We start from the raw sequence: 18,763 nt of genomic DNA on the forward strand, positions 1-18,763 counted from the left end.
GATAAAATAACTTAAAGATGGCATAGTTCTGCTATTCTTAATGATTTATCCAGAAAGAGTAACTGTCCTCAGTCAGAATGACTTTGTGAACACTGCAACATTGTATTAGGCATGGACGTATTACAGATGGTGTACCTAATGGACTGACTGAGCTGGTTAGAGGGCCTACAGTTTAGTGTGGACTCCAACAACAGTAGAACTTTTCATTTTTTGTATAGGCCCTACACCAATGATGGAGGTGAAAGAAACAAGGAATAGAAAAAGACTCTAGTTGGCTTGGGGATTAATCCTTAGATCCTTAAGGTTTTTTTACTTCACTTCCCAATCTCCCAAGACTTGGAACAAAAAAAACTGTTAATTACACAGTGGTGAGGTGGCAAGTGACAAGAGCCAAATATTGCAAAAGTTCGCAAAGATGTTGTTATACTTAATTCAGCTGTAATGAAGATGGTAATTTTGTGGCTAAAAAGTTAGTGTTTCTGGTGGTGTAAAGGCTTATAGTTAGATCTGGTTGAAAATGGAGCAAGTAGTATCTCAAATAAAAACCAGATTTATTCAGTGTAGAAATGATTAATATGCCAGGAGTGATCAGTTGGCAGCGATTGTAAAGAGTGCTTAGCAGAATTTGTAAAGAAAATGTAATTTCTGTGAGATGGGCATTATTACTACACTATTTAAAAAGGCTGACAGGAAAAAGTGCACTCATGGCAGAGGAGTAAATCTGTTATTCCATGGACTACAATTCTAAGAGGTCCATCCTTCTCAACAAAATAAAAAAACGTACTCTGGAGGAAGAACATCAAAATAGTTCTATAACTAAAAAATCCAATACTGATGTCATTTCTGCCAGAAGAATGCTCTGTGACAGGGTTAGTCGACCTTTTTTACCCTCTGCCCACTTTTGTATATCGATTAGTAATAAATGTTTCTTACTTACTTGCTGTAATTCTGCTTTATAATTAATAAATACTTTATCTCAGTTTTTTATGAAAAGCTATTGAAACTGTTTTTAAAACCCCAACAGCGCACCATGAAAGCTGAAACGCCCACTAGTGGGCAGTAGGGAACAGGTTGACTACCATTGGTCTATGGGAAGTACTGTGAGAACAATAAAACACTTACTAGTGTTCGTAAGGACATGAAGAAAGTCTAGAACCATGTACCATGCAGGCATATGTGGGAATCTTTGAGCCACAAGAATCTATTTAATAGTGCTGTTGCACATGTAAGACAGATTATAGAACCAAGAACGGTGTACAGATCTGAAGTGGAATTGCAGGTTAGTTCAAAATAGTCCAACAAGAAAGTTGCATTTTGCTTCTTTTCTTCATTATACTGGATGAAGTTTAAAAAGGGCACCTCAAAATGAACACTATGGAGTTAGTTTGGTGTTACAGGAATTTGCTAGCAGCTTGTTTAAGAATTGTCAATAAATATGGTAGATAACTTTCAGCACACTGTAGTATTGTTTCCTCAGACACCACCACATGTCTCACAAGATTGGAAACAGAATTGAAGAAGCTTCTAAATGCTAGCATGTGGTGTGTCAGTATTTCAGATCGGAACATTTTCACAAGGTTATGGTATCAGTCTGTCAAAACATACTTCTTGCATATGGGCTAGGAGTAGAAACAGTTGCTGGACCAAATAAGAATCATCTCCAACCAACAGAAATGAAGTTCCTTTGGTTTTGCATATAGAAAAAAAAATAAATAAAATGAAGAACTGAAGAAATTACAGTGGTCTGGGCATTTGAAGAAGATAACTCCCTATTGTACAGGCATATAAAGAGGATGGATTTCCACAGAAACCCTTGGACTTAACTTGGACTGAAATGCCTCAGGGTGGAGACCAAGAAGGAAATTTTGTGGTAGTTGGCTGGAGTAGATGCTCAGATACCTTAAAATTCAGTAAGCTAATTAGCACCAGTTTAACAAGTAACAACTGTTCAAGGACAAAAATGTCCATTGTTCTCTGGAGCAGAAAAATAACTTGCCTACTTAGCTACATGTTGTACGCACTAAAAAAGGAGTCTAATCAAAATATACTTTTTTACTAGTTCACAATGTCCTTTAAACATTGAATTACAAGAATAACTCGTGTTTGATGAAAATTAATATTAAAAGCATTGGGTACAGAAAAGCAGTATCTGTCAGCTGCTGAAACAAGAGCACTTAATGCAGGGCTGATTGGCATGAAATTAATGCCCAATTGAGCGACAGCACAGGCCCAGGAGTGTGAGAGAGAAACCTTGACACTTTCAACTGTTGTAGTCCTGTCTTCCTCAGTTGTGTGTAATATTACGGTATAGTTATAATTTTTACATGGGTCGTCTGACAGTAACTGAATAAAACTCAATTTTAGTGCCTTAAGCGTTTCGCCTTGATTTTCTGCAAGGCATCAGCAGCGGGCTGGAATATGTACATATGTTTGCTATTTAAAACACGATACAAAAAACATATCAGGTGTTGGAAGTACGAAACAAACCATTCCACATTTGCAGAACATTTAAAACACCATAACCACCATCCTACAAACATAGAACGAGAATAAGCAACCATGACACATCTTATACAAACGCAAGAAAACTTCCACATTCAGAAAGCCATCGCAGAAAACGAACATGTGATAAACGAACATACACACATCAGCACAGGCTCCTTACTACACTTAATAAAAGAAATGATAAGATAAAACAAACACACACACACACGTATAAACGAGCAGATTTCAATAATTACAGTCGAAAGTTTGGCAGCAACATTTGATCTTTAGCAAAAACATCTGACAGTTGGCAACTGAAAGGAAAACATTGCACCGAAACAAGTGTCCAGTTCATAGTGCTGTGAAATGTGGGGAAAAAACTGCAAATTGGCATTTATAAGAAGAAGAACAACACCAAAAATGCAACAGGAGTGTAATACGTAGGAAATTGTCCACGTGACCTGTAAGTACAGTTCAAAATATTACTACTTAACAGGAAATACCAACCACCAGAACTGTTTATAACCTATAGGTACAGTGACCAAAATGAAATTAAATAGCAAACATATGTACATATTCCAGGCCACTGATGATGCCTTGCAGAAAATAAAGGCGAAACATGTATGGCACTAAAATTGTGTTTTATTTAGTTGCCGTCAGATGGCCAATAAGTAAAAATTATCAATATACCGTAATTGACAAACATTGTTTTAAAATGACAGCTGTAGTACACTCGCCAAGTGAGGTAGCACAGCTGGACTTGCACCCACAAGGATGAAATTTTAAATCCCCTTATGGTCATCCTGAGTTAAGTTTTCCATGATCGCTTTAAATTGCTTAAGGAAAATGTCTGGATGGTTCCTTTTGAAAGGAACCAAAGCATATGCTATGTATCCACTGATGCCGTTGTTGGCGGTATGTGAAACTAATCTTCATTTTTGTAGTACATTTAATATATAATAATACCTATAAGAAGGAATGTTGTAAGATGCCGAGACATTTTGTATCTGGAAGGAGATCTGAATACATAAAAGAATAATACGCTGAAGTTGTCTTATTGTGTCTGGTTCTGATGCTCTCTCTCTGTCTCTGTCTCTGTGTGTGTGTGTGTGTGTGTGTGTGTGTGTGTGTGTGTGTGTAGTAACAACTACCAACGACCTTGAAGACCTTTAGTGAACTCACCTTTACCACTCTTAAACTTAGAAATTCTGTTTTGTAGCTGTAATCTCTTGTTTTTCTTAAATGAGTACAACATTAGCAATTGTTTTAGGACTCTAATTCATAAACCTTGGCCTCTATAACTAGTCAGGGTTAATTGAAGAGTTGTTGATAATACTAAATACAAACTTTTCTGTGTTTTCTGAATAGGTGGTAAAATTTCCAAAATGCTAGCAATATAATAGAATTCAATGAAATTGTTTGTGGATGCCTGGAAACCAGAAGACATTTAATGCAATTTCAAAGTGGTTTTTGGACACTCTGGTCCACCACAGGTCAACTGATTAGTCTGAAATCTGCAGTGTGCAATGCTTTCACATATCACCAATACCTGATTGCTATGTCCGTTGCTGCAGAAGGCACGTGATATGACTTGGCATAGTCACATCTTGTCTACTCTGTATGAGTGAGACTGTCATGGCTGCTTTCCTGTTTTTATCCAGAATTTCGTATTGCCCTGACTGTTCCAGGGCCAGTTAGATTCAGTCCTCTGCAACCAAATATAAACAGTGATCATCATTGCAATGAATGATATCATGACTGTAGTGAGACCCACAGTCTCCACGTCACTGTATGTGGACAACCTTTGCCTGTATTGAAGCTCTTCACCATTGTGCACCACAGAGTGCCAACTTCAGGGGCCATACAGAAAGTACATAACTAGTCTCTGAATGATGGATAATGATTTTATCTCATTAAACTCAAATTATGCACTTGGGTAGACCCAGGACTGTCCATCTGCACCCAGATCTTTGTCTTGGTAACAAGTTGCTTGAAGTCATAGAATCTTTCAGATTTGTAGACCATTTATTGGACACTAACTTAACATGCTCACATGTACATTGACCCACGGCAGATTGAATGAGGAAACTTGATACCCTCAGATTTCTCGGCAACACCACCTGGGGCAGAAGCTGCACAGTTCTTCTGTGGTTCTAAAAAGCTTTGATTATATCTCACCTGGACGACTAAGGGTGTGTGTCTTACGTGTTGGCAGCACCATCAGTATTCTCCACCACAATGAGGTGAGATTGGCAACTGGAACCTTCTGTGGAATCTTCTGTCTGAGCCCAGTAGACAGCCACGTAGTGGAAGCAATTATCCCACCACTGAGTATCAGATGCCAGCAACTCCTGGCAAAATATGCGGTCAGTCGGACAGATGTCTACTCATTCATGTTATTCAATTGTGTTTTGCAATCAACAGTTCAGACTTTTCATGAATTGTCCAAAAGTGGCTAGACCCCCTGGAAAACTGTTGGAGGTGCCATCCAAGAACCTCGAGCTGCTATTTCTTTTCTTTGTTAGAGTTTCCAGTCCTATGATTCGGATGGTTGGTTGATCTGTGGGGGAGGGACCACACATCTGATTTGTATGGACCTTGTCTGTAGTCCTAAGGCAAATACTGATCCCACCATTGTCAGGCACTTGTTCCATGTCGTTCTCCACAAGAAGTATTCTATGCCAAGTGCACGCAGTATGTGCACAGCAGAATTAGTTGCCATATCATGGGCTCTTGCATTAAAAATTTTGCCGCATAGGTCTTCTTGGTTTGTAGTGATTCCATAAACTAGTTACAAGGCATATCTTAGTGCTAGCCCAAAAACATTTTGGTTCCCAATATTCAGAATGTATTAGTTGACTTTCACAGTTCTGGAACCACTGTAATATTAACATGGACACCGAACCGCAGGAGCATTCTGGTAAATGAACTTGTTGATAAATTAGCTAAAGAAGCAACCACAGGGGAGAAACTGGAAATCTGAGAACCAGGCTCAGACCAATGATTTCAAATGCAACATAAAGTTTTGAAAATCTGGGATATACATTGGTAGGCTGCCATAACACTCAACAAGCTGAGTGCCATAAACGGACCACCAAGGTGTGGCATACTTCTGTCCCAACCTCTTGGAAAGATACCATTGTACTGTGCTAACTACGTATTGGCCACAAGTCTCTTTTACATCAAGAAGACTCTCTCCAGTACAGCTTAGGTAGTCATCTGACGATAGCCCATATTCTCAGTGTGCGCTCTGTCTGATACAAAATTATGCATGTTGTTGTTGTTGTTGTTGTGGTCTTCAGTCCTGAGACTGGTTTGATGCAGCTCTCCATGCTACTCTATCCTGTGCAAGCTTTTTCATCTCCCAGTACTTACTGCAACCTACATCCTTCTGAATCTGCTTAGTGTATTCATCTCTTGGTCTCCCCCTACGATTTTTACCCTCCACGCTGCCCTCCAATACTAAATTGGTGATCCCTTGATGCCTCAGAACATGTCCTACCAACCGATCCCTTCTTCTGGTCAAGTTGTGCCACAAACTTCTCTTCTCCCCAATCCTATTCAATACTTCCTCATTAGTTATGTGATCTACCCATCTAATCTTCAGCATTCTTCTGTAGCACCACATTTCGAAAGCTTCTATTCTCTTCTTGTCCAAACTATTTATCGTCCATGTTTCACTTCCATACATGGCTACACTCCATACGAATACTTTCAGAAATGACTTCCTGACACTTAAATCAATACTGGATGTTAACAAATTTCTCTTCTTCAGAAACGCTTTCCTCGCCATTGCCAGCCTACATTTTATATCCTCTCTACTTCGACCATCATCAGTTATTTTGCTCCCCAAATAGCAAAATTCCTTTACTACTTTAAGTGCCTCATTTCCTAATCTAATTCCCTCAGCATCACCCGACTTAATTAGACTACATTCCATTATCCTTGTTTTGCTTTTGTTGATGTTCATCTTATATCCTCCTTTCAAGACACTGTCCATTCCATTCAACTGCTCTTCCAAGTCCTTTGCTGTCTCTGACAGAATTACAATGTTATCGGCGAACCTCAAAGTTTTTATTTCTTCTCCATGAATTTTAATACCCACTCCGAATTTTTCTTTTGTTTCCTTTACTGCTTGCTCAATATACAGATTGAACAACATCGGGGACAGGCTACAACCCTGTCTTACTCCCTTCCCAACCACTGCTTCCCTTTCATGTCCCTCGACTCTTATAACTGCCATCTGGTTTCTGTACAAATTGTAAATAGCCTTTCGCTCCCTGTATTTTACCCCTGCCACCTTTAGAATTTGAAAGAGAGTATTCCAGTCAACATTGTCAAAAGCTTTCTCTAAGTCTACAAATGCTAGAAATGTAGGTTTGCCTTTCCTTAATCTTTCTTCTAAGATAAGTCGTAAGGTCAGTATTGCCTCACGTGTTCCAGTATTTCTACGGAATCCAAACTGATCTTCCCCGAGGTTGGCTTCTACTAGTTTTTCCATTCGTCTGTAAAGAATTCGTGTTAGTATTTTGCAGCTGTGACTTATTAAGCTGATAGTTCGGTAATTTTCACATCTGTCAACACCTGCTTTCTTTGGGATTGGAATTATTATATTCTTCTTGAAGTCTGAGGGTATTTCGCCTGTTTCATACATCTTGCTCACCAGATGGTAGAGTTTTGTCAGGACTGGCTCTCCCACGGCCGTCAGTAGTTCCAATGGAATATTGTCTACTCCGGGGGCCTTGTTTCGACTCAGGTCTTTCAGTGCTCTGTCAAACTCTTCACGCAGTATCGTATCTCCCATTTCATCTTCATCTACATCCTTTTCCATTTCCATAATATTGTCCTCAAGTACATCGCCCTTGTATAGACCCTCTATATACTCCTTCCACCTTTCTGCTTTCCCTTCTTTGCTTAGAACTGGGTTTCCATCTGAGCTCTTGATATTCATACAAGTCGTTCTCTTATCTCCAAAGGTCTCTTTAATTTTCCTGTAGGCGGTATCTATCTTACCCCTAGTGAGATAGGCCTCTACATCCTTACATTTGTCCTCTAGCCATCCCTGCTTAGCCATTTTGCACTTCCTGTCGATATCATTTTTGAGACGTTTGTATTCCTTTTTGCCTGTTTCACTTACTGCATTTTTATATTTTCTCCTTTCATCAATTAAATTCAATATTTCTTCTGTTACCCAAGGATTTCTACTAGCCCTCTTCTTTTTACCTACTTGATCCTCTGCTGCCTTCACTACTTCATCCCTCAAAGCTACCCATTCTTCTTCTACTGTATTTATTTCCCCCATTCCTGTCAATTGCTCCCTTATGCTCTCCCTGAATCTCTGTACAACCTCTGGTTCTTTTAGCTTATCCAGGTCCCATCTCCTTAAATTCCCACCTTTTTGCAGTTTCTTCAGTTTTAATCTACAGGTCATAACCAATAGATTGTGATCAGAGTCCACATCTGCCCCTGGAAATGTCTTACAATTTAAAACCTGGTTCCTAAATCTCTGTCTTACCATTATATAATCTATCTGAAACCTTTTAGTATCTCCAGGGTTCTTCCATGTATACAACCTTCTTTCATGATTCTTAAACCAAGTGTTAGTTATGATTATGTTGTGCTCTGTGCAAAATTCTACCAGGCGGCTTCCTCTTTCATTTCTGTCCCCCAATCCATATTCACCTACTATGTTTCCTTCTCTCCCTTTTCCTACACTCGAATTCCAGTCACCCATGACTATTAAATTTTCGTCTCCCTTCACTACCTGAATAATTTCTTTTATTTCATCATACATTTCTTCAATTTCTTCGTCATCTGCAGAGCTAGTTGGCATATAAACTTGTACTACTGTAGTAGGTGTGGGCTTCGTATCTATCTTGGCCACAATAATGCGTTCACTATGCTGTTTGTAGTAGCTTACCCGCATTCCTATTTTCCTATTCATTATTAAACCTACTCCTGCATTACCCCTATTTGATTTTGTGTTTATAACCCTGTAGTCACCTGACCAGAAGTCTTGTTCCTCCTGCCACCGAACTTCACTAATTCCCACTATATCTAACTTCAACCTATCCATTTCCCTTTTTAAATTTTCTAACCTACCTGCCCGATTAAGGGATCTGACATTCCACGCTCCGATCCGTAGAACGCCAGTTTTCTTTCTCCTGATAACGACATCCTCTTGAGTAGTCCCCGCCCGGAGATCCGAATGGGGGACTATTTTACCTCCGGAATATTTTACCCAAGAGGACGCCATCATCATGTAATCATACAGTAAAGCTGCATGCCCTCGGGAAAAATTACGGCTGTAGTTTCCCCTTGCTTTCAGCCGTTCGCAGTACCAGCACAGCAAGGCTGTTTTGGTTATTGTTACAAGGCCAGATCAGTCAATCATCCAGACTGTTGCCCTTGCAACTACTGAAAAGGCTGCTGCCCCTCTTCAGGAACCACACGTTTGTCTGGCCTCTCAACAGATACCCCTCCGTTGTGGTTGCACCTACGGTACGGCTATCTGTATCGCTGAGGCACGCAAGCCTCCCCACCAACGGCAAGGTCCATGGTTCATGGGGGGGGAAATTATGCATATTTGCATGACAGTAGCCTAAGTCAGATTGTTAAAAGTGAGAAAAGCTGAAAACTATCCAGTTATGGAAGGATATGCCAAGGGTCATTATAGTCAGTACAATTAAAATGGGATGAGAAAATTAAGCCTATACAAACCTGAGAGTCAATTAGCTTCAACTGTTAGATGATAAATTTTTTTTACATATATGCATAATTTGTAAAAAAAAATTTATCATCTAACAGTTGAAGCTAATTGACTCTCAGGTTTGTATAGGCTTAATTTTCTCATCCCATTTTAATTGTACTGACTATAATGACCCTTGGCATATCCTTCCATAACTGGATAGTTTTCAGCTTTTCTCACTTTTAACAATCTGACTTAGGCTACTGTCATGCAAATTTCCAACCAGAACCATAAGGTTATGAACTCTGGAGCTGACAGTTCTCATTCCACATCATTTTAATTGAATTGCCAATACAATGAGGGACTGATAACAAAGGAGTTTAAGCCATTTTAATCCTATAATAATAATAATGATGGAATTTTAAACTTTTCTAAAAAAGAGAACATTTTCCTTTGTAATTTAACAAAAAAGTTACATATTTTTGAAAATAACTATTCTGTTGCAAAATATTCTCTATCTGATCATAAACTTCATATTCTGATATTTAGTTCCTTTCTCTCTCTTGTCAAAACCAATCTTATTTTATCCATATTCACAATAAATTTCAAGCCATTGTGGTTGTTATATGCCTGCTGCTGAAGTTCGAAGACTAATAGTCCGTAGTAACGTGGGTGAGCGCATTAGTATTTTCCTGTCCACACACACACACACACACACACACACACACACACACACACAGAGAGAGAGAGAGAGAGAGAGAGAGAGAGAGAGAGAGAGAGAGCGCGCGAGCATATTTGTAGACCCAAGCATACACTTGCATCATTGATGTTTGGGGGGATAAAATATGCAAAAGGAAACAAACAGTTCAGCATTGTGTGCTGGTGGTTCTTATACCTCGAGCATATTGCATTGAACTGACACTTGTATGTCTACAAAGTATGTCATTATAAATACCAAAAACTTTGTAAATTATGAAGATTTTACTTTATTAAATTTAAAATTGCTGTTTGATTTTATAGACATGACTGTCTTATAACTTAAAATTGATAGTGACATAAGCATTTGCTTTTTTCTGTTGCAGGTAGAGTAATAACAGCAGCATATGTCCCACTAATTAATTACCACAGCTTATTCCCAGATGCAATGACAGCACTACAGTTATTAATGCCATCAGCTGCGAGAAGAGGGATGTGAAATTGACTGAAAATGCCAAAAAACAAATGACACTAGACTGTGAGATCACATTTGTGATAATTATGTGGCACAGGAACACATAGGGTGCATTCTGAAAATCAGCTTGTTTCAGAATGTGTGTGTTGTGTCAACATGTGAAATTTATTCTGTATATAATGAATATTTGATGAATGTGTGAGATATTAGTGTATGTTAATATTTTTATGTTGTTTAAACTTTTTATGTTAGGAGAATGAGAGTATTTCTATGTTGTAATGTGTTTATCTTTTTGTACAGTTGCATTGTACTGAAGTAAAGCACTGACTTTGTGATTTATTGTTTTTACTTGTTATGCAAATTTGATAAAGATCTGACGGGAGTGTTGATGGTACTGTAAATTGACATATTAAATAAAAAGATTTTTTTGTACTGTAACATCCACCTTTAAGCCCGAACAATGAAATCTAGTGTGGGGATTCACAGGTGGGTGTCAATTCAGAAATAAAGCAGAACTTAGAAAAAGAACCAACTGGACAGACAAAAGCAGAAATAAATATTGAAGTTCAAATGTTCATAAATTCCAGCTTTAGGTGGCAAGAGTATATTTCTGCAGATGAAGAAATAGGTGAACATTGTGCCAAAGTTGTATCAGGGTCTCTGTCTTTCTTTCACCCACCCACACCCAGCTGTTGGGAGTTTTGCCTTTCTATCAGGCAATTAGCATGTTCTCTTTTAAATTGTGATTCCATGAATAATACTTACCAAGTTCGTATCCTACCTCACTGTAGGAACTCTACTACCTCTTGGTTCAGGTTTAGCAAACCAACCTTAAACTGGGTGATCGGTGGTGCTATGAGACGTATTGTTTGAGTGGACGTAGTTAATACAATGTTGGCATTTTCGTCTTTTGGAGGGTAAGTTTCTTGGTTTGACCACCAGAGTGAACTACACGTGGGGTATAGGCTGCCATTCTCTCAATAGGCGATTTTTCCCATGTTCAAAATACAGTTCTGATTGGTGTTATTCTGAATGTTATAACATTCAAATAGCATTTTCAGCCAATGTCATTACAAAATGTTATTTTTTTATGTAGTTAAAGCTTACAGATAGTTAAATTGGTCTTGTGATCAGCAAAGCTCTGTTATTGACTGAAGCTCTGATGATGTCGCAGGGTAGCAGTAGGGGGAAGCTATACATTTGTTCCAGGAGTGTTGTTCCTTACTTTTTCTGTAAACAGTTCAGTTATTTAGTAAAGGGAAATGTATCTACAACTTTTAAGTAACAATGGAAAGGAATTTTGTGAAGGTTGAAAGTTGAATTCTTCTGAAGGTTGATGTGTTTATGTTCTCTTTGTTTTTCAAAAACAATCCAGATTTTCTTTTTCCAGATATAAAAAATGTGAAAACTGCTTTGTAAGTAAAATAAATTTTAAAGCTAATTATTGCTAGAGGTACTTTTATACAATTAGAAAAAAATTATAGGCTCCTACTTGTTTGTGTCAATAGACTTATTCTAAAGTCACTACAAACTATTGTACACCATAAACATGTTTGTAAAAGAGGATTGCTACATGGATTTAGTGTTTTTCCTACCAAATCCATTTCACTTTTAAATGAACATTCTAATTTTTACTGTGACAACTGATGATACAATATGTGCACACATGTGCAGCTACAGTTCGGATTCAGGTTAAATTTTGTGTGTATGTAAATTCATTTTGCACACTTGTTTCCCTTTACAAATCGTTATGCACGATTTTTTTAAAAATTGCGTGGTTACAAGGAAAATTGTCAGGTTAACTTGTGTCAGTGATACCCTTGCGTTCTCTACTTATTGTATGTGTTTAAGGACTTGAAATTAAGTGTTCAGTTTTCATTTTGTAGGTTGCCCATTCATTACAGGACAAATAATACCTGCAAAGTGAGGGCAGTTTGTATGCTGCTACTTTGGTTCTGAATGAAAATGTAGACAAAATAGTTTTTAGTGCCATGATTGTGCAGCTTCAGCTGGTGGTTGTAAGCGCACAGTGACCTTTCTCATGTGGGCTATCAATAGAATGAAAGACCTTTGTGTGATTCAGTGGAATGCTACTGGTAAAAGCCAGTAGTTTCTTAGAGTGGGCACTTCACTTAAATATAATACTGTGAAGCAGCTGTCAAGAAATCGAAATTGTCGTATTCTGAAGTGGTACATTGCAAATGTAAACATAAGCATACCAACCTGTATGTGATATTACCTTACACCTTTGCAGGTGCAGACCATAATATTTAAAAGTAAGATAATAGAATAATTTCATACGGAGAGTTTACTTACATGAAAGTGATCCTCACAGAAGCACACACATAGTGACCACTATCTCATTTGGATCTTTCAAGAGCTACAGACCTTCTCATTCTTTGGAACAGTGTAGTAGTACATATCCTTTGCAACCTAGTTTCCGAAATGTAAATTCCAAAGCAAGCTATAACTGTGAATGAGTTTTTCGACAGTAGCAGTAGTATGCTAGCTAGTGATATCACATGACTTGGAGCATTTTAGTGAGCTTTCAAATCATTTTAATTGAATTTATGTTTTTTAATATTGAAATTGATGAGGAAGAAAGCATGTTATGAGAATAAAATGACAGACATTTAAACAATTTCCGGAACACAACCAAAAGCTTAGAGACAAAGAGTTAATCCAAGTGTTTCTTGACTTTACTGTGCTGAACTCGAGTTTGTCTGAAGTCAGTGTTCATAAGTGCCAAAGCATTTTGACATTTTTCTCAATATTTATAGCCAGAGCTGTGCTTCTACAGCTAATCTTTTTGTTACACAATTCTTAGAAGTATAATTGTCTGATGCCTGCAGGGTAAACACAAGCTCTTTTTCCACCAAAAAATGTTTTCATTGAAAATATACAAGTCTTTAATCCTGTTGTTTTAAGAACTTGTGTGCCTCAGCGATACAGATAACCGTACCGTAGGTGCAACCACAATGGAGGGGTGTATGTTGAGAGGCCAGACAAACGTATGGTTCCTGAAGAGGGGCAGCAGCCTTTTCAGTAGTTGCAGTGGCAACAGTCTGGATGATTGACTGATATGGCCTTGTAACACTAACCAAAATGGCCTTGCTGTGCTGACACTGCGAACGGCTGAAAGCAAGGGGAAACTACAGCCGCAATTTTTCCCGAGGGCATGCAGCTTTACTGTATGGTTAAATGATGGTGGCATCATCTTGGGTAAAATATTCCGGAGGTAAAATAGTCCCCCATTCGGATCTCCGGGCAGGAACTACTCAAGAGGACATCGTTATCAGGAGAAAGAAAACTAACGTTCTACGGATCGGAGCGTGGAATGTCAGATCCCTTAATCGGGCAGGTAGGTTAGAAAATTTAAAAAGCGAAATGGATAGGTTAAAGTTAGATATAGTGGGAATTAGTGAAGTTCGGTGGCAGGAGGAACAAGACTTTTGGTCAGGCGAATACAGGGTTATATATACAAAGTCAAATAGGGGTAATGCAGGAGTAGGTTTAATAATGAATAAAAAAAATAGGATTGCGGGTAAGCTACTACAAACAGCATAGTGAACGCATTATTGTGGCCAAGATAAACAAAGCCCATGCCTACTACAGTAGTACAAGCTTATATGCCAACTAGCTCTGCAGATGACGAAGATACTGAAGAAATGTTTGATGAGATAAAAGAAATTATTCAGATAGTGAAGGGAGACGAAAATTTAATAATCATGGGTGACTGGAATTCGATAGTAGGAAAAGGAAGAGAAGGAAATGTAGGTGAATTTGGATTGGGGGTAAGAAATGAAGAAGTGGAAGCCGCCCGGTAGAATTTTGCACAGAGCATAACTTAATCGTAGCTAACACTTAGTTCAAGAATCATAAAAGAAGGTTGTATACATTGAAGAAGCCTGCAGATACTGACAGGTTTCAGATAGATTATATAATGGTAAGACAGAGATTTAGGAACCAGGTTTTAAATTGTAAGGATTTTCCAGGGGCAGATGTGGGCTCTGACCACAATCTGTTGGTTATGAACTGTAGATTAAAACTGAAGAAACTGCAAAAAGGTGGCAATTTAAGGAGATGGATAAACTGACTAAACCAGAGGTTGTACAGAGTTTCAGGGAGAGCATAACGAGACAATTGACAAGAATGGGTAGCTTTGAGGGATGAAGTAGTGAAGGCAGCAGAGGATCAAGTAGGTAAAAAGACGAGGGCTAGTAGAAATCCTTGGGTAACAGAAGAGAGACTGAATTTAATTGATGAAAGGAGAAAAATATAAAAACACAGTAAATGAAGCAGGCAAAAAGGAATACAAACGTCTCTAAAATGAGATCGACAGGAAGTGCAAAATGGCTAAGCAGGGATGGCTAGAGGACAAATGTAAGGATGTAGAGGCTTATCTCACTAGGGGTAAGATAGATACTGCCTACAGGAAAATTAGAGAGACCTTTGGAGAAAAGAGAACCACTTGTATGAATTGATGGAAACCCAGTTCTAAGCAAAGAAGGGAAAGCAGAAAGGTGGAAGGAGTATATAGGGGGTCTATACAAGGACGATGTTCTTGAGGACAATATTATGGAAATGGAAGACGAGGTAGATGAAGATGAAATGCGAAATATGATACTGCGTGAAGAGTTTGACAGAGCACTGAAAGACCTGAGTCGAAACAAGGCCCCGGGAGTAGACAACATTCCATTAGAACTACTGACAGCCTTGGGAGAGCCAGTCCTGACAAAACTCTACCATCTGGTGAGCAAAATGTTTGAGACAAGCGAAATACCCTCAGACTTAAGAAGAATATAATAATTCCAATCCCAAAGAAAGCAGGTGTTGACAGATGTGAAAATTACCGAACTATCAGTTTAATAAGTCACGGCTGCAAAATACTAACACGCATTCTTTACAGACGAATGGAAAAACTGGTAGAAGCCAACCTCGGGGAAGATCAGTTTGGATTCCGTAGAAATATCGGAACACGTGAGGCAATACTGACCTTACGACTTACCTTAGAAGCTAGATTAAGGAAAGGCAAACCTACGTTTCTAGCATTTGTAGATTTAGAGAAAGCTTTTGACAATGTTGACTGGAATACTCTCTTTCAAATTCTGAAGGTGGCAGGGGTAAAATACAGGGAGCGAAAAGCTATTTACAATTTGTACAGAAACCAGATGGCAGTTACAAGAGTCGAGGGGTATGAAAGGGAAGCAGTGGTTGGGAAGGGAGTGAGACAGGGTTGTAGCCTCTCCCTGATGTTATTCAATCTGTATATTGAGCAAGCAGTAAAGGAAACAAAAGAAAAATTTGGACTAGGTATTAAAATCCATGGAGAAGAAATAAAAACTTTGAGGTTCGCTGATGACATCGTAATTCTGTCGGAGACAGCAAAGAACTTGGAAGAGCAGTTGAACGCAATGGACAGTGCCTTGAAAGGTGGATATAAGACAAACAACAACAAAAGCAAAGTGAGGATAATGGAATGTAGTTGAGTTAACTCTGGTGATGCTGATGGAATTAGAATAGGAAATGAGACCCTTCAAGTAGTAAAGGAGTTTTGCTATTTGGGGAGCAAAATAACTGATGATGGTTGAAGTAGAGAGGATATAAAACGTAGACTGGAAATGGCAAAGAAAGGGTTTCTGAAGAAGAGAAATTTGTTAACATTGAGTGTAGATTTAAGTGTCAGGAAGTTGTTTCTGAAAGTATTTGTTTCGAGTGTGGCCATGTATGGAAATGAAATGTGGACGATAAATAGTTTGGACGAGAAGAGAATAGAAGCTTTCTAAATGTGGTGCTACAGAAGAATGCTGAAGATTAGATGGGTAGATCACATAACTAATGAGGAAGTTTTGAATAGGATTGGAGAGAAGAGAAGTTTGTGGCACAACTTGACCAGAAGAAGGGATCGGTTGGTAGGACATGTTCTGAGGCATCAGGGGATCAGCAATTTAGTATTAGAGGGCAGCGGGGAGGGTAAAAATCGTAAAGGGAGACCAAGGGATGAATACACTAAGCAGATTCAGAAGGATGTAGGTTGCAGTAGGTACTGGGAGATGAAGAAGCTTGCATAGGATAGAGTAGCATGGAGAGGTGCATCAAACCAGTCTCAGGACTGACTACCACAACAACAAAAACTAATGCTTTAAGGCAACTGAAAATCTCATTCATTGAGTTGCCTTCTATTTTCCGTAGTAAGTTAAACAACTTAAATATTACAGGGATTGAAGGATTTATGTTTTGCTCTTTTCAAATACATTTGTGTCAATCATAAGTACACAAATATTTATTGAACTTACTGCATAGCTGAATTTCATTTCTTTGCACCTTGCCAGCAGTGCAGGAAGCTCTTTCTTAAAAAAAAAAAAAAAAAAAAAAAGAAAAAAAAGTAATTACTGACAGATTCTATGCATAAATCGTAACCCCCCTCTCAATTGTTGAGTGATCAAAAACAGGCCATCTTCAGTATGAATGATAGCCAAAGCAGTAACATTTACGGTACCCTCCAGACTATCTTACGAGATGGTTTTGTAGTTGCCTCCCTTGTTAAGAGATTCAGTGTCTGTTTGTCCTGTGGCAGATTTAGCGTTTTTTACAATAAATTAGGGTGAAAATCAGACAAAAGAAAAAATAACTTTGCTTAGCAATTTCGTGCTTGTAATAAGAGCGCAAATAAATTGTCTCCCGTAACTGAACACTGAACAGACATCATCTTTTTGACGACCGCTAACTTCCCTTGAGAGGAAGGGATCTGGTTGCTCTGCACCCTCCTTGTATTTGAGATCACAGTCCTATCGTGTCACTTGACCATTGTAATCTTTGAAATGAGGCAGCATACAATTCAGGAGAAGCAAGTTAACTTTCCTGCACTAGGTAATTAATGAGTTTATCACACAGAAGTAAATTTAGTGAAGTTGGTTTTATTTTACTTTTCCTAGAATTTTAGATTTTGAAGCCCTGTCTGCAAGACTGAACTCAAATTTCGTAATCACTTTCACATGGAATGGTATCAAACTGGGATATTAATCAAGCAAAAGATTTAACAGTTAAAAAAAAGTGCTTTACAAGAGTTACTGTACTGTTATAGACATGTCAAGTCTACACTGCAACTTTAAAGAAAGCTTTCTCACTATTGAAATGAGAATGTTCACTGTGTAATTAGGTGAAGGTACACAGCTTAGCAGATGTGGAAAAAAAAAGTGTGACTTCAGGAATTCTAGGTAGTGAGATTAAAGTGAACTGTAAAATTATAAGAAGGTGGTATTGCCTGTAAGAGCCTGAGGCACAGTTTCAGGAGACAACTTAGAGAGGCTGTGCTCAGTACCCTCACAACCGCAAACCCTTCCTGTACCCCATGGCTTAACAACATACGTGCTCGCGGAGCAAGCTGTGAGCAGCCAGGCGCGAGCACGGAGCAGCGCGAGCACGCTACCCCCACTACCGGACCAGAGCGGTGAGTGGGGAGAGTCACGTGGGGCACACAACAGCTGTCGCCAGTCAATGTAAATCCGCGGCCACCTGCAGGGATATCACTCACGAATTATTACAGCGACAAATGAAGGAGAATGTACAAGTGCCACATAATTTTACTAGCTTAGTGTATGCCTCTACATTCGTGTTAATTTGTGAACTGTTACACAATAAAAGGTGTCACTGAAGTGTGGGATTCTCGGTTATCTTGTACTTTTTGCCCTTTACAATTGCGTCTATGTTCGGAGTAATTGTTCTTGTGCACTGTAGGCGCAGCGTGCAGTTTAAATTTCGATCAGACGATGCGTTTCTCAGGCGCGTCTTGTTACATTTCATTGCAGAGAACAGTTGTTCACAAACATATGTGGAACCAAACATTGATATTATTGTAGCCGCCAGTTTGTGCAAACGAGGTAATCTATCCTGAGGGAAGTGTCTGCAGAATTCCAAAATGTTTTTCTTGTTCTGAAATTTGTCTCTGTATTCTCTGTCACACTGCAGGTCAATAAGTTCTAATTGCAGCTCAGGACGAATCTCTTCCACATTCGCTGAATATGGAGAGGAGAACAGATCAAAATCACTGTCTAGTGCTGTCAGATCTTGAAAGCGTTGATCAAATTCTTCCTTAAGGGCAACTAAACTATGTGAATAACGTTCACAGTCTTTGTGGACATCTTGCATGGGTGATAATTTAGGAAAATGAGCTAGATTTCCTGTTTCCAGCTGACTCACCCAAAGTGTCAATTTCATTTTAAAAGCTCGTATTCGATCTATGAAATGAGTAATTAGCAGAGTTTTACATTGCAGTGAAATGTTCAAAGCATTCAGATGGCTAGTTAAATCTGCTAAGAACGCGAGGTCACATTTCCATGAAGGCTCTTTCAATTCAGGAACACACATGTTATTTATTTCCATGAACATATTTATCTCATCTAATAGGGAAAAAATCGATT

The 18,763-nt window shown here is 38.7% G+C and overlaps 1 protein-coding gene across 1 annotated transcript in view; it reads left to right on the forward strand.

Moving 5' to 3' along the window:
- LOC124798057 (RNA-binding protein 39) overlaps positions 1-10,678 on the forward strand; it is a 76,656-nt gene extending 65,978 nt beyond the window's left edge. Inside the window, exon 14 of the mRNA XM_047261285.1 lies at positions 10,255-10,678. Within this exon, the coding sequence (XP_047117241.1) occupies positions 10,255-10,367 (113 nt within the window). The 3' untranslated portion in view covers positions 10,368-10,678. The remainder of the gene's footprint in view (positions 1-10,254) is intronic.
- Positions 10,679-18,763: the final 8,085 nt, after the last annotated feature.

This window comes from Schistocerca piceifrons, chromosome 5, assembly GCF_021461385.2.
Source record: "Schistocerca piceifrons isolate TAMUIC-IGC-003096 chromosome 5, iqSchPice1.1, whole genome shotgun sequence".
NCBI classification, from domain to species: domain Eukaryota; kingdom Metazoa; phylum Arthropoda; class Insecta; order Orthoptera; family Acrididae; genus Schistocerca; species Schistocerca piceifrons.